The following is a 15,655-nucleotide window of genomic DNA, read 5'->3' as shown; positions in this document are numbered from 1 at the left end:
CCAGTAGAGCCTCAGCAGCTGCCTTTTCATACAAATTTGCAAACGGTGACCATGTATCTCAGATCAGAAGAGTCTTGTGCAAATGAGAAGTTCGGTGATTTAAGTATGCAATTAAGTTTATTCATTTTCTGGACAAAACTCATTGACTGCATGTATTATTTAGCTCTACATAAAGCTTTCGCCTGATGAATATAAAGCTCTACTATTTTGTCAATGGAATACTAAATCTTATAGGCTGAGATACTGAAGATGACACGTTAAATGGAAAAGTCAGTATTTCTGTGACACAAAGTGCTTTCTCCGTGAAAGCAAATTTTAAAAAGCCCAAATTAATGCACTGACTCAACATTCTTGACTGATGCATATGCAACCTGCTGAATGGATCCACAGATGAATGGTACCATTACTCAAGGGCAGAAGCAATAACTGAATAGCTACTGAATAGCTTTTTTAAGATTGTTTTCTCTAGGTGAGGGGGATCTTTGAATACAGTATTAAGAGAAAGCAGGATATATTTTACTAGGACATGCCTCAGGTATGCTTTAAGGCATAAAGCCAAGCAACAGATTAATCTCTCAGTAAGACGTGTCTGGAGTGTCTTAATATGTTACAGTATTGATCGGTTATTTCTACTTTTTCCCCCTAAAGGGCTAAATTTTCAAAAACCTGTGTGGGCGCAGAAACCAACCTACGTCGCTCCCTGGGGCTCAAGCAGGAAAACGTACATAGGATCCCCTTTAATATGAGTCACTAACAGTTTTCTGGGTGCTGCCAGCATCTGAGCTGGCACTGAAGGATGGGCATGTGAAAATGGGATAGGCAGCGGGCATGGCAAAGACAGACAGGCACCACCGCACAGAGACAGCTAAGGCCATCTAAGCCCCCAATCCTGCAAAGACGAACTGTGAGTCGACTTGAACTAAATAGGATTACTCATGCTTAACATTAAACAAGTGCACAAACCTTTGCAAGAAAGGCATGTTTGGCAGGGACAAGCCAGGAGGCACAAGCAAAGATTGCTTCAGTGGTTGCTGGGACAACTACTGCAGTGCTAGAGAGGCAGCAGCTATGGCAGTACAGCACACATACACGCTTTGCATCTGATGAGTGGCTGGGGCTGTCCTTGCATTAAAACTAGAGTGCCTTGTCCTTGCTGTGTTTTTACATCAGGATGGCTAACCCATCACCGCGATATGAACCCCCCTCTTTTTAGGAGTGAAGACGAAGCCTCGGGGAACAGGGAGTTGCAGCCTTAGGCCCCGTTGATAAGAAAACAGAGAATCTTCTCTTCTGTTTCTAGAGCAGGGGTTCTCAAACGGGGGTTGGGACCCCTCTGGGGGTCACGAGGTTATTACATGGGGGGTTGTGAGCTGTCAGCCTCCACCCCAAACCCCACTTTTCCTCCAGCATTTATAATGGTGTTAAATATATAAAAGTGGGTTTTTAATGTATAAGGGGGGTTGCACTCAGAGGCTTGCTATGTGAAAGGGGTCACCAAGACAAAAGTTTGAGAACCACTGCTCTAGAGACAGGGTAGCTCAGAGGTATTGGGTACCTCTGGGAAAACTTAGAGGGCATGATCCTTGGGGTGCAAACAGGAGCATGGGTATACAACTGACACAGCAGGGCCCCCCTTTATAAATGTCATCGTGCTCAGCTCTGGTTACTTTAGCATGTTAAAAGGGAAAATTCAGACAGGCAGTTCTTCCTAATGCTTCTGCCTCATAGAAGGCAGTGAGCCCAAGGGGAACCTAGGAGAAGTGACATCTGGAGAACTGCAGACGGGTAGGGGTCAGAGACAGAAATGTTTTCAAGGGTCCTCCCATTCTCTCTCTCACACACACAGAATCCTATTTTCAATTAATTGCCAACTTTTTTTCCACTTTGGTACCCAGAGTGTTCACAACTTCCTATTGGTGAGATTCATGTCTGGCTGTAGTCCTACTGTATCCAGCACTCGAGAAACAGCTGGCTTTGTATTAGTTTCACTTTTTGAAAAGTTCTTTTCTATTAGTATTTGAAGCTGCTATTCTCCTTGACAATACGCACAGTATGGCAGAAATTTTCAAAGCCGAGTAAGAAATTTGAATATTCAACAATGCAAACAAAAAATAACTATCTAGTAATAGTCTAAGAGCTTCGATTCTATAGATTTTACCTTTTAAAAATTTGTATTAGAAAATTAAACCCCTTTTAGCGAAGGCTGATAGTTCTACCTTCACTACTGAATTTGAGAATGCTATTGAACATGTGTTCTTTGTTTCAATATCTCATGCAATGGGTTAACTAGAGAAATCACTATAGAAAATAGACTCTAAATGTCACTTACATTTATACTAAATAGAAAATTGTAAGCTGTACACTACATGAAATGCTACAGGCATAAGTGACAGTTTTAGCTAAATTTCAAAAGACCCTGTATTCATATATTTGACATGTTAGAGTTGAAGTTACATGGATTAGCCAAAACAAGCAAGACTTCAGACACATTTAAGAGATTGGTTTCATAAGTGCTCCATTTTTATTTTATATGCCAATTGGAAATTTGGCTATCTCCTCCATTAGGACTGAGAGTAGGAACTATGGCACTTAACCCAGAATGTGGAGTAGTTTTTTTTAAAGCTCCGTCTTCAGAGTAAAGCTATTACGTGAGCAATGTTTAGTTTGGATAGTGAGCAGGCATGAACTGTATCCATTGTGACAATACTTTTAAATTCCCTCACAGGAAAAAACAGACAGGACTAATAAAGCTTTTACATTTTGTTCTAATATATACGTTTCAACTGAGAGTAATATCAGCTGTAGAAAGCTGTTAATACAATACTAAATTTCCAGACAAAAGCTTATTTAGCTGCAATTCGAGAAAAACATAGCAAATCAAGGGTAAAAAGCCTTACAAGAAGGTGGTAATTATTACAAATACTATTAGAATCCCATAAGCTTTAAAGTTCGGGTTAAGTTGAAAAGTAACCCAAAGTTCTGAAGTTATGGGGATTGGTTATATTTCAAGAAAGCAACTACCATAGAGGAAATGGGTTCTGGTCTTTTAAAAATAAAGACCTCCAACAAATTACTTAGCAAGGTTTCTAATTTGACTGCTGTCTCCACCAGGAAGAGGGCTAGAGGCTTTATTTTATTTTTAAATGAAAGCTTCGGTTTTCATTCATTTGACACCCTTTAAAGTACACTAGAGCCCAAGAGGCCATTTTGACATTGCGAGTTTGGAAAGCTAGCTATTCACTTGCAAAAAATAACTGCCCCTGGGTCAGAAATGGTTCTGTGCAGTAGGATCTAATTACATTTTATTTGAACTTTCTAGAACATTTCTTTGGAAGGGGGTGAGGGGGAAGGTGAGAAGACATGTTGTTAGAAGAAAGTGAAAAACATAAACCAGCAACTGCTTCCTCTCTCACCACAAACTCCCGTCTCTCACAAATGACAAGCATTTGGGCAAAGAAATCTACTCACCAGCTACACATGCAAAATGTGAAGTTGGAAATGACCTTTGAGGATTTGAGGAGGAAGTGGGACAAAAACAAGTGCTCTCAGGGGAGTATCCTGTAACCCCCAAATTCCTCATGTTTATATAATTGTGATATTGCATATAAAGCATGCCTTGTAAAGTATCAGAGGAAAGGTTATGATCGGCTGAAAGTCACTCTTCTACCCAAATATGTGTATCAATGCATATTAAATTATAAGCAGGGCTGGCGCTTCCATTTAGGTGACCGAGGCTGTCGCCTAGGGCAGCAGGATTTGGGGGGGGGGGCGGCAATTCTGCGGCGGAGGGGTCCTTCCGCGCTCTGGGTCTTCGGCGGCAATTCTGCGGTGGGTCCTTCACTCGCGCTGGGACCCGCCACCGAAGTGCCCCAAAGACCGGGAGCGCGGAAGGACCCCCCCGCCACAAAATTGCCGAAAACGACGGGGAGCGCGGAAGGACCCCCCCCGCCACAAAATTGCTGGGAGCGCGGAAGGACCCCCCCGCCACAACGACCGGGAGTGCGGAAGGAACCCTGCCTAGGGCGCCGAAAACTGGCGCCGCTCCTGATTATAAGAATGCGCTGTATGGTTTTCACTAAAATATGCTGTGGGTTTGGGAGGCGCCCAGATACTAGCTTTACAGAGACAATCACCAACAGAGGTCACCAACACCTGGGTGGGTGCTGCTGAACAGACATCACCAGCCATTGTCCAACAAGGGATCTACAATTCAATAACTCACCTGCATGAGGCCACACCAGGGGAATTGCTCAACTTGCCTGGGGACTCAGCAATGCCCCCAGACATGCCTGGACTTGTATTTTCCAAGGATATGGGACTGCGGGTATAAAACAGAGCACAGGGGCCTCATGGTGGGCCTTTTCTCCTGCCCGCCCCCCCATGCTGCAAGCAACAAGGACACTGAGAAGACTTAAGCAGAGGAGACTGGCCCAGATTTCAAGGGTGAAATGTGTGTACTATGAACTGCAATATCCAGTGGGATGAGGAAAAACTGCTTAATCTTGATGTTGCCCATTCTAATAGGGTTGAGAGGTTAGACTGCGTGCTTATATATTCTTTTGGATCACTAATCTGGCTTTTTGCCTGTCACTTAAAATCTCTCTTTTGTAATCAATACATTTGCTTAACTGTTTATCTTTACCAGTGAGGTTGCCTGAAGTGTGTGGCAAATCTGCTCAGGTTTGCAAAGGCTGGGGTATGTCCACTTTCCATTGATGAAGTGGTGAACCGGTTAATAAATTTGCAGTCCTCATCTTGAGCAGTGCAAAATGTTATATTCCTGGGGTACAGAGCTGGGGGGGGGGAGGGGGAAGAAGACAGGACGGGGGACTGGGCTCTGGTGCCTTTCCCTATGTGATTCAGGCGTGGCTCTGGGAACATTCATGCAATATAGCTAGGTGTGGGTCGCCATATAGCGAGCACAGCACCAGGCAGGTTTTGCTGCTGATCACTAGCAAGGCATTGTAAGATAGCCCAGACTGGAGAGAGCTCATGGGGCACTGTGGTCCCACAATCCCAGGCTGCACCGCCGGGATCCTGTCACAGCAAGTTTCAGCTATAGCTATGGCAAGACCACACTATTACCGTTGGACATTTTTAAAGTTGTTTTTAATTTAACCCTGATGTTTGATATTTCTGTACATTGTCCCCAAACTGACAGTGTTCAAACTGCTTTTAATAGCCTCCTTAGTAGGGCTTGCTAGAAAACAAGAATTCTGGTTGGTGAAAATTTTTAACATTTTGTTTTTATTCCACAGAACAAAACCAAGACCTTCCAAAAAGTTTGGCAAAAAAAATGGGAATAGCCAATAGCGCAGCCGTTAGGGCACTCACCTGAGATATGGGAGACACAGGTTGAGAGAGGGAAGGGTACATCCCAAGGGAGTGCCTTAATTACTGGGCTACTGGCAATTCTGGGATGAGGGGGGCTTCATTTTGACTAAAATTGTATCTTGCATCCGGGAAAGCATCCAGACAATTTTTTGATTGAGAAAGCCTTTGAAAAAAATCATCGGCAGCATTACTATCAGAAGGTTGGTGCCTGCCCACAGCACGTCGCTAAGCAGGAAGCGTTGACAAGATCAAGCAGTGCCATCACCTCCGTTTCAGCTTCGTACTAACTAATGAAATAACTGGTCCCTCCTGTTGCTTTTATGTGGACTGGCATAGTATGTAACTCTGTACATTATCTTGAAAGCAGAGAATTTATTATTTCCTGTAAAATACTGGGCACCCTTGAATATGATCATAACTGCTTAAATTCAGAGAGGAAAATGCGAATCAGGTTTTACTCTGTGAAAGACTCAGATTAGTCTGTTGTGCTATAGGAGTGGTTTTCAATCCTTTTTCATTTGCAGACCCCTAAAAAATTTCAAATAGAGGTGCAGACCCCTTTGGAAATCTTAGACATCGTCTGCGGATCCCCCCAGGTCCACAGACCACAGGTTGAAAACCACTGTGCTAAAGGACGCATGTTTCAGATATATTCTAGATCCGATTTCCCAGTATTAGCATTTATTTCTAGGTAAAGTTTGGTTCCAGTATAAACTGGCACGTTTAAAAAAAAACAAAAAACAAAACATTTTGAAAATTTGTTTCTTTGACTTTATTCAAGTTATCCCACCATCCCCCACCCCGTGCTGAACAGAGCTCTTAGGAAGCATTCAGGGCCTTTGCAGTTCAACTGTCCCCTCCACAACCAAATTAACACTGCAAAAAACAAAAAGGTTATGTTTGAGGTATATTTGGTGTATATTCCATAAAAGCTTCAAGTTTTCCCTTAACTTATCCTTTCCTCACCACTCTAAGTGTTACCCTAAAACCATAAACTCTAATTATCTTGGTAACTAGAGCAGAGAGTAATGTGGAAGTTAACATTCTTGTCCTAACTTCTCTCCCCCTTTAAAAAGTCTGTTAAAACAGGTCAAACCATAATGAAGGCAGTTGCTCTGATCATTAAGTTTTATTGAAATATTTAAGAAAAGTTTCAAAAGGAATATTCTTAGTTTTCTTCTTTGCATGAGGAAGTCAGTCACTAGTTTCAACGCTTGGTTGTTTAAGACTGTTATGCTAGCCATGGGTATATTCAAAAAATTACTAGTCAGAATATTATTTAATAAGTGTTACAGCTAAGATTTTACGTATGGCAAACAACTGATGTCAAATTGCTGGTATCCATTACCCACAGTATGTTGGGTGATATATAAAAATACATTGTACATATAAGTCAATATTGTTATTGTGATGTGCCTTAATATGTTTTAATCAACTTACCTCACAATCCAGCTGACAAAAGAATTCTCAAATACATTAAGCTTAATTATTATTATTTTTTTTTTAAGAACCCTACATTATAGCCTCAAAATGTTCCAGGGAAACTGCCTATGGAATGAAATTCCCTGTTCTCACTTCAATAAGGAGCAATACCTATATAACTAAACACACCAGTAGTGACAATTAAGAGTTTATGGGTTATTATACCTTGTAGGACTTTCAAATTATACTTTTTAAACATACCTATATAGACATACATTTTTAAGTACTGGAGGCATCCGCTGAATTATATTTAGAGTAAAACAGGAAAAAAGCCATTCTGAAAGGGGATTTTTCATGTTTATTCAAATATGGACAGCAGTACATTGTAATGCAATGGTTTAGTCTATCAATTTGAATTCAAAATGGGTTTCCTCCATAAGGAAAGACTTAATGACTAGAAAAATAAAAATAAAAAAACTTTTCTTTGAGGCAAAAACTTTTAAAATGGCTTTTATTTATTGAAAACTGCTACCTAACAGTTTCCAGAGTATTTCAAGCTAGGAAAATCTTGACACATTTTTTCATGGGTTTTCCAGCCCTAGACTACAAGACTATTTGCCCAACAGGTATACTGTACAACTTTTACACTGTAATACTATGGAAAAAAAAATCAATAGCTTCCCACAAAACATCAAGAATGCCAAGGTTTCCTTTAAGAAATCCTATACCAATCACAACATGTAAGCTGCTCAATTATTTTCACTAACCAGCCATTTTTATCTGTTCAGTCGTACCAAAAAGTTACATATTGATTCTACAGATCTCATAACCCAATATTGCCCCTTCATGTACAATTAAATGAAGTTAATACTCATGAAAAGTTCTGGCTTGACAGCTTGTAAGGCTAAAGTCTTCTGTCCAAACTTTCACTTCACTCCGTCATGCCATGGCAGAGTTATGAGCCGGCCAAAACGGTAGTTCAGTGTATACACCTGTTCTATCTTTAGGCTCTGTGCTGGTATTACCAACAAGGCTAACAATGAATTGCTGGTGGCTAGTGAGATATAGAAACATGCCCACCAAAGATTGAAGTGTTAGCTATTTTGCCCTATGTAAAATAAAGTTTCATACAACGGCAACATTGAGTCTGAGCAGGGCCAGGTTTGATCTTCTATTTCCAAGACTCTGACCCATCCAGTTTCTCTGTACCTGTTTGCAATGTAATTGAACAGCAACTGCACTCACAGGTATAGTGTGATCGGTGCTGCCATCTTTGCCGTCATAGAATTTAAACATGCACCTCTACCCCGACATAACACGAATTAGGATATAATGTGGTAAAGCAGCGCTCCGGGAGGGGACGCTGCGCGCTCCGATGGATCAAAGCAAATTCGATATAACGCGGTTTCATTTATAACGTGGTAAGATTTTTTTGGCTCCTGAGGACAGCGTTATATCAGGGTAGAGGTGTATTTAGTGTCAAGCACTTCTCAGACAGCCTATCCTTTCATAGATGTGTGAACAGTGATATTCCCACACAAATAAAACTAAACAGAACTAAATATATCATAGCTCTGCACCACACAAAACTAGAAAGCTCTTACAGAGACCTAGTATTTATAAGCACCGCTTAAAAATTGCAAGCACAGCACTTAGCAAGCCTGCCTCTGCAAAAGAAAATGTAGGAGCAAGGCACTAAGATATGAACATCTCAGGAATGGAGGTTGTTCCGAACTCTGAAATATTCATAACATTACGGTTCTTTCAAAAGTTTACAACTGAACATTGACTTAATGCAGCTTTGAAACTTTACTATGAAGAAAAATGCTGCTTTCCTTTTTTTAAGTACAGGTTGAACTTCTCTAATCAGGCACTCCCTGGTCCAGCAACAACTGTGGTCCAGCATAGGAGCCGACTCTGTGGGTGCAGAACATCCACTGGCACCAAGCTTCTCCCTCTGGCCCCTACTCCCCTGCGCTTACCAACTCCTCCTCCCTCCCAGCGCTTCCGGAGCACCGCGAACAGCTGATTTGCGGCATTCAAACTCCAGGAGGGAGTGGGAGGACGTGGGGCCAGCAGCTGGGACCCCGGGCTGGCATCGGAGCCCCCAGGCGGGGTGCCAGCAGCCAGGACTCCAGGTGGCAGCGGTGACCCCACGTAGGGGGGCCCACACTGGGCGCAAACCCTGGAGGTGCTGTAGCATCCCCTGCACTCCTACTTCCCGCACCTATGGAGACCCGCTGGCACTCTGCATTGACTTCCCATGGTTCAGCAAATTCTCTGGTTTGGCACTAGTCAGGTCCAGAGGGTGCCGGACTAGAAAGGTCGAACCTGTAGTTTACGTTTAACGCAATGTACTATACTGTATTTGCTTTTTTTGGTGAGTCTTTGCTGCTGCCTGATTGCTTACTTCCAGTTCCAAATGAGGTGTCTGGTTGACCGGTCACCTCGTAACTCTGAGGTTCTACTGTATTGCTAGGATTATAGTATTGATGCACATGTAGCCAGCCTGCCCATATTAAGCATTAGTTCTGGCTCGTGCACACCCACGCACCCATTCCTGAATCATTTACTTAGCTTTAGCTAGGCATTTACATGAGTATAGATGAAGTCAATTAAAAAAAAAGTCAAGCTTGGATGCAGTGAAATCTTTTAATTTTAGTAGAGGCCCTGCAACTGAGATTGTACTCTTAATCTGATGTGTCAAGCCATTAATCATAAAAGTTATTCTAGAAAAGATACCATAGTGTCAAATATATGCAGATTCACAAACTTATGAAGAGAACTCAAATATGGGTGTAGGAAAATGTTCATTTTGACTATGGAAGGCCTGATCTTGTGGGCAACAGCTGAATTTGTAGCTCTTTCAACAAAACCACTGTTGGCTGTAGTTCAAAGGAATAAACAGTGGTCCAGAAGATAAGTGACAAAGTAATGTTACTCTCCTTTTTCCTGAAAATGTTTTATTTTTAAAAAGCTGGAGAAAGTGTTTAAGATCAAGTACAAATACTTATTCCTGTACAAGCCAGCATTATAGATCTGTGAACGTTTATCAGTTTAGCTTTATTCCTTTAAGGCATTTTATAAGAAACAGAATTTATCATGATATGTAAACAATTTTGTTCCTTTAAAAAGATTATTTACTTATGTACTAGGTGATACAGGGATTACCACATGTAAGCACAAACTCTGTCATTCAATAAAAGGACACAAGAAGAACTTAAGTGATCAAAACCGTGGGACTGCAGTAGCTAACTACAAAGCATCCTTTAATAAGTACTTGAGTTTTAGAGTTTTCAGCCTCTCTCCCAAACACTTTATCTGGGTGGGTAAATAACATGAGTTTGTGATAGGGAAAGGGGAAGGTGAATAGTTATTATACATAACGGGCCTTGCGCTCTGCACAGAAAAACTTTAGAATTACAAGAGACAGGCCATAATTCACTGCACCTAGTATTCTCCACAATACATTTCTTTCCCTCATTTTCTTAGGAAAAGGAATTACCCATAGATTCCCCCTTTTTTATTTAGTGTTTGTATTGACAGACTGGGCATCAAAGTCCTCCAATTAGTGACAACAAATGCAGCAGGCAGCTGCAGTACAAGCCTTCTCACAGCCATACACCAGTGTGCTTCAACCCGGAACCCTGAAGGATTTCCTATGTGGGAGAAAGGGCAACTTAATCTCTATCTGCATTCAATCGTTAGCTTCTCTGCTAAGAATGCCAACTGTAGGCCTAGACTATACAAGAAGAAACTCATTCATCAGGATTGGGATAAAGAGCACCATTTCACACAGGACGCAAGTCTTTACAGTAACAATTTTTGATAATTTCTACCACATCTGCATTTCATGTAGAAATAAAAAGGCTCTGCACTCAATTACCAATTGGCTAAGCCATTCAGTCTTCAAACAGTATGAGAAAGAGAGAGATTAATCAAATCTGTATCGGAAGGGAAGTATAGGGTCATCACTAATAGTGCATAACTGCTAAATGATTTAAGAGGCCTAAAACATGCCAATTCTGGATAGGTAGAACAGACAGCTAGAGAACTTAGCTCCTTTGCAACGTAAGTACTGCCATTTATAAAAAGTGATGTGTATGCTAAAATACAAAAGGGTACCTAAAAAGCCAGGTGTTGGCAATTACATCCAAAACAGCATGGGTGTATATCAGGGCAAAACCAAGAACTGACTAGTTCACAGCAGTGCCAAAAGTTTACCTTGTATCAATTACTCTTTAAACGGTTGTTAAAAGCAATGTTATAAAACTGGAATGGGACAAGGCTAATAATGTATATTCTGCAACGTATATAGTGTGTTTGTGACTGCACTTTCCAAAAGTTAATGCAAATGTTTTTACACCATCCATATCTGTTAAAAAAAAAAAAAAAAAAAAGTATTTCAAGAGGTGTACACTTAAATCACATTGTTCAAATTGAGGCAAACTTTGCTGTAATAAAGGCTAACTTTGTTTACGACAGAAGTCTTCCATAAGATGTTACGCAGCTACATATAAAATAATGATTGAAATCTGGAGCCACACATGTAAAGTTCTATTAACACTAAAAATCTATGATATGTATTTACTCCTAAAATCGGTCTTCAAAATTCTTGTCCCTAATGTGACAGTGAAGAAAATATGTTCCAGTTAGACATATACCTGTTTAAGTTTCATATGAAGAGGGGGAAAAGTGTTGCAAATTTTTCAAGAGACTTCACACCCCACTTTCCCCAATAGGGCTCAATTGTCACTTTAGTATCACAAGAACAAATTGAAATGTAAAAATAAGTCAACAATATGTAATGGAATTGGTCACAAAGGGGGTAAAAAGTTAAACCATATCTGTTCTCCATCTAGCTCACAGTATCCACACTGGAAGAATTAAAATAAGTTCACTAAAGGTAGAGTTGAAGGCAATACTGAAGCACTATGAAACTGAAGAGATGGGATTAAGTGGTGAGCCCATTTGTGTAAGTACTTTATCCAGCCACTGAAGGGGCCCATGAAGATGAATTTCTATCCAGCATGGGGTGCTTGTGACATCTTGCCGGTGATATTCCGCTCCCCAACCCTATAAAAATGAACAAAATGTTATACCTTTGACGTTACGAGTGTATGCTCTTAATCCAAACTAATTTTAGCAACAGGAAATACAAAGTTAGCTTTAAATGTCTTATAGACTATTAGAGGCCCTCAAATAAGCAAGAACAATTGTAATCTAAGGCCTGGTCCCCACTAACCCCCCACTACGTTAATAACGTAGCTGAATTCGAAGTACCTTAGTCCGAACTTACCGCGGGTCCAGACGCGGCAGGGAGGCTCCCCCGTCGATGCCGTGTACTCCTCTCGCCGAGCTGGAGTACCGGCGTCGACGGCGAGCACTTCCGGGATCGATCCGGGCTCGATTTATCGTGTCTAAACCAGACGCAATAAATCGATCCCAGAACATCGATTGCCTGCCGCCGGACCCTCCGGTAAGTGAAGACGTACCCTAAAGGGGAAGAAGGGGGTGGGGGGGAGAGGAGGGAAAAAAAAAAAGGAAGGAGAAGAGGAAGGACGGTGTTGAGGTTGTCACTGGACTATGACTCAGGAGCTCTGGGTTCTGGTCCTGTCTCTAACAGACTTCTTGTGTAACCTTGGCCAAGATTAACCCTTGTGTCTCATTTCTCCATTTATAAAATGTGTATGATACTTCCTTTCTCCTAACTTCTGTCTGCTTTGTTTAAGCTCTTCGGGAAAAAGACAGTCTCAGTAGGAGTTTGTAGAGTACACAACATGATAGGGTTCCAATCTAATTTGAGGCCCCTAGGATTACCATAAAACAAGTACATAACAGAAAGAAGTGCTAACACTAATATTGTATAAAATCAATCATTGATGGATTCCAAGTGATAGAGGCTGCAATTCCACAAGTTATTGGACTTGAAGCCTGTATTAATTCAGGGAAGTCCTATGGCTTGCGCTACGCAGCTGGTCAGACTAGGTGATCATAGATTTTTAAGGCCAGAAAGGACCACTGAATTAACACCAGAGGCTCAGAAGAGTTCTTTGTAAAGAAAATTCCAGGAGTAAATTAGACCCATGCCTTTTACTTCAGAATATCAGAAAAAACAGATGCTTTTTTACTATGATTAACACCAACTGTATTTTCAAAGTCAGTTCTTTGTGAGTACAAGAACACCCCACATGCTCCACAGGATTATTGTGCAAGAACTACACAGACAGGTTGGAAGAGTGGCCTCCACAAGCAATAAAACCTAAGATTATCACTGCTCCATGGGACTTTAACAAAATAAATTATTTTACAAATGTGTTAAGTTAACTGTGTTTATTAATTAATTACCCATCAAACACCCTCTCCCTCCTAGAAAACCCACTTTTCAAAAATCCTTCCTCCACTGACCACCTTACAGTGATCTCTACACACACTTCCTTTCTTTAACTGTGCAGACTGAGAACACATCTGTATCTTATTCTATTTCTGTAATGAGCCGTGCACTACTATTGGGCTATCCAAATGTTCAATATACATTTTGTTTCAACCTTGAATACCCAATATTGAGCATCCTTTTAAAGACCAGATACAGAAGAGCTTAGTGGCACAATTCACCTCTTTTACTACAGTAAAAGTAAGAGTCAGACCATTTACTAATAGAAAACCAGTTTTTTTGAAAACTACACATATTGCAGAATTCCTTTTTTGTTTATTTTTTAAAAGGCACACCGAGAATACAATTTGGCTGCATTTAAAAAATAAGTCTCCCTTCATTCTACAAAAAAAAAAAAAAAAAGTATACCGAAGGCCCAAGAGGTTGATTAAATTAATTTGTCTAAGAACTCAAACTTTTTGGGGGAGCAGGAATTGAGGAAGGCACAAGGAGAAGTCAAACTGTTATACATGTTATTCGTTCAGTTTTACCATATGGATCATAGCCATGTTAGTGGTCCAGAGGGTCACTTTATTCTTGCCCCATCATTCAAACTGAAGTGCGAGTGCACATCACAAGTCTCCTTTAGAAATGGAAGTTTACAAGAGTTATAGCATGCTTTGGATCTGAGAAAGGAAGCATTTAACTCAAGGGTCTCAAAGTCCCGTCCCGTGGGCAATCTGCGGCCCGAGAACCACCCCACTGCGGCCTACGGAGGAGAGACACATGTTGCCACGCTGCTGGCAAAGTTTGCTGCAGGTGCCGCCCCCCGCAGCTCTCATTGGCTGGGGAGAGGGACAGAGATACCATCACTAGTCCCCGGGCAGAGTCAGCCATGGAGGCAGCATCATTAGTTACCGGGCAGAGTCAGCCCTGGAAGCAGTGTCACTTTTTTCCACAATTAATATAAACAAGTCAAAATACCAAACACAGCTATCTGATGCACACCTGGCTGCAATCCTGAAGGTTTCAACTGCTCAGTCACTGCGGCCAAACATCAACAAACTGACAGAACTGAAGCACTGCCAGGTGTCTGGCGAACACTAAAAACTCTCTGGCAGGCAAAGAATTGTATAAAGTTGTATGACAGTTTTATTATGTCTAAGAAATTCGAAATAAAAAATACAATATAAACATTTGCTTTTCTGAACACCATCTTCAGTGACATTATTGGCCTGCTGGGAGGATTTGAGGACCAGCATTGGCCCTAAGGTAAATTGAGTTTGAGACCCCTGATTTAATTGGACCAGATGGAGTAGGGACCTACTAAAGTCAATACACTTACCTGGCACGTATCACACCTAAAACAGTAAATGATACTCCAATACAAGGTGTCAGATTAAAATGTAAAAATCATGTTACATTGCAAATAACTTTCTGCAGTATAGTATCAATGCCAATCTGAATACTTTGCTTGAACCTCTCTCATTCCACAGTAAATTTAAATGCTTAGATAAAGAATGTATTTACCTTTACAAAACTCATTCGAATGGTGCACATTTTGGTGAGCTCATACACTGCCTCAAATCCATGATTGACAGACTGAGCTAAAAGCTGAGCAAACTCCTGATTGTTAAAAATTTTAAGGCTGCAGCCACTGGGAATCTTGCACACAGTTGTAGGGTGAAAGCCATGATGGTAGTTGCAGTTCCTGCTCTGTACAAATATGCTGCTGTCACTTAAGCACTCAGCATAGACTTCCCCACCGACATAGTAGAGATGAACTCCTTAAAAACAAAAAGAAAAAAAAAAACAGATTAAAAAATTGTTTCAAGCTGTATTACTGCAAGTAACTCCCTTGAGCTCTGAGACAATTTAGTCAGCCTTCCATTTGAAGAACTTCCCTGAAAAGATATTTTTCCAGTCACATGCACACAAGCAGTTCAAAACACTTTCATCTCAAACTACTTCATTTTATATCAGCCACTAGATGGCCTTCTCCCATCAATTATAGGGCAGAATGCCCAGTGTCCAGCTCAAAGCAGCGCTAGATCCTCCCAGAACACTGCTACAACGATCATCACCCCCCAACCCCCCTTTACACACAAACCCACCTTTCAAGATCCACATGCCTATCATAATATGTGCTGTACTTCTGTATTAAATGGCCCAATAGCAACTGTGTGAATGAAACCAGATAAACAATCACTACACTCTCAAATGAACTCACATAGGAAAATGATAAAAGACAAAAACACCATACAACCTGTGGGTGAATATTTTTCACAAAGCAATCACTCTGTATCTGATCTATTAGTCCTCATCCTCAAAGGCCCCTTGAAATGTGTGAACTGCTTTTGCTAAACTATCTGTTCCATCTTGTATTTAGCTGTGACACTCTGAGTAACTTTCCCTGACCTGAAGAGCAGCTCCATAAGCTCAAAAGCTAGTCTCTCTCACCAACAGAAGTTGGTCCAATAAAAGATATTACCTCACCCATCTTGTCTCTCTAGTATCCTGAGACCG

The 15,655-nt window shown here is 41.1% G+C and overlaps 1 protein-coding gene across 8 annotated transcripts in view; it reads right to left on the bottom strand.

The window, feature by feature from the left end:
- Positions 1-9,702: 9,702 nt before the first annotated feature.
- Positions 9,703-15,655, bottom strand: part of SMAD5 (SMAD family member 5) — a 40,047-nt gene continuing 34,094 nt past the window's right edge. For all 8 annotated transcript variants that reach the window (XM_005310373.5, XM_042850907.2, XM_005310372.5 and 5 more), the window contains 2 exons: positions 14,660-14,916; positions 9,703-11,832 (listed from right to left, as the gene is read on the bottom strand). In XM_005310373.5, the coding sequence (XP_005310430.1) occupies positions 11,689-11,832; positions 14,660-14,916 (401 nt within the window). In that variant the 3' untranslated portion in view covers positions 9,703-11,688. The remainder of the gene's footprint in view (positions 11,833-14,659; positions 14,917-15,655) is intronic.

This window comes from Chrysemys picta, chromosome 8, assembly GCF_011386835.1.
Source record: "Chrysemys picta bellii isolate R12L10 chromosome 8, ASM1138683v2, whole genome shotgun sequence".
Classification (NCBI taxonomy): domain Eukaryota; kingdom Metazoa; phylum Chordata; order Testudines; family Emydidae; genus Chrysemys; species Chrysemys picta.
Note: the sequence above shows the minus strand (reverse complement) of the source record. Positions and strands in the feature narration are given on the sequence as shown.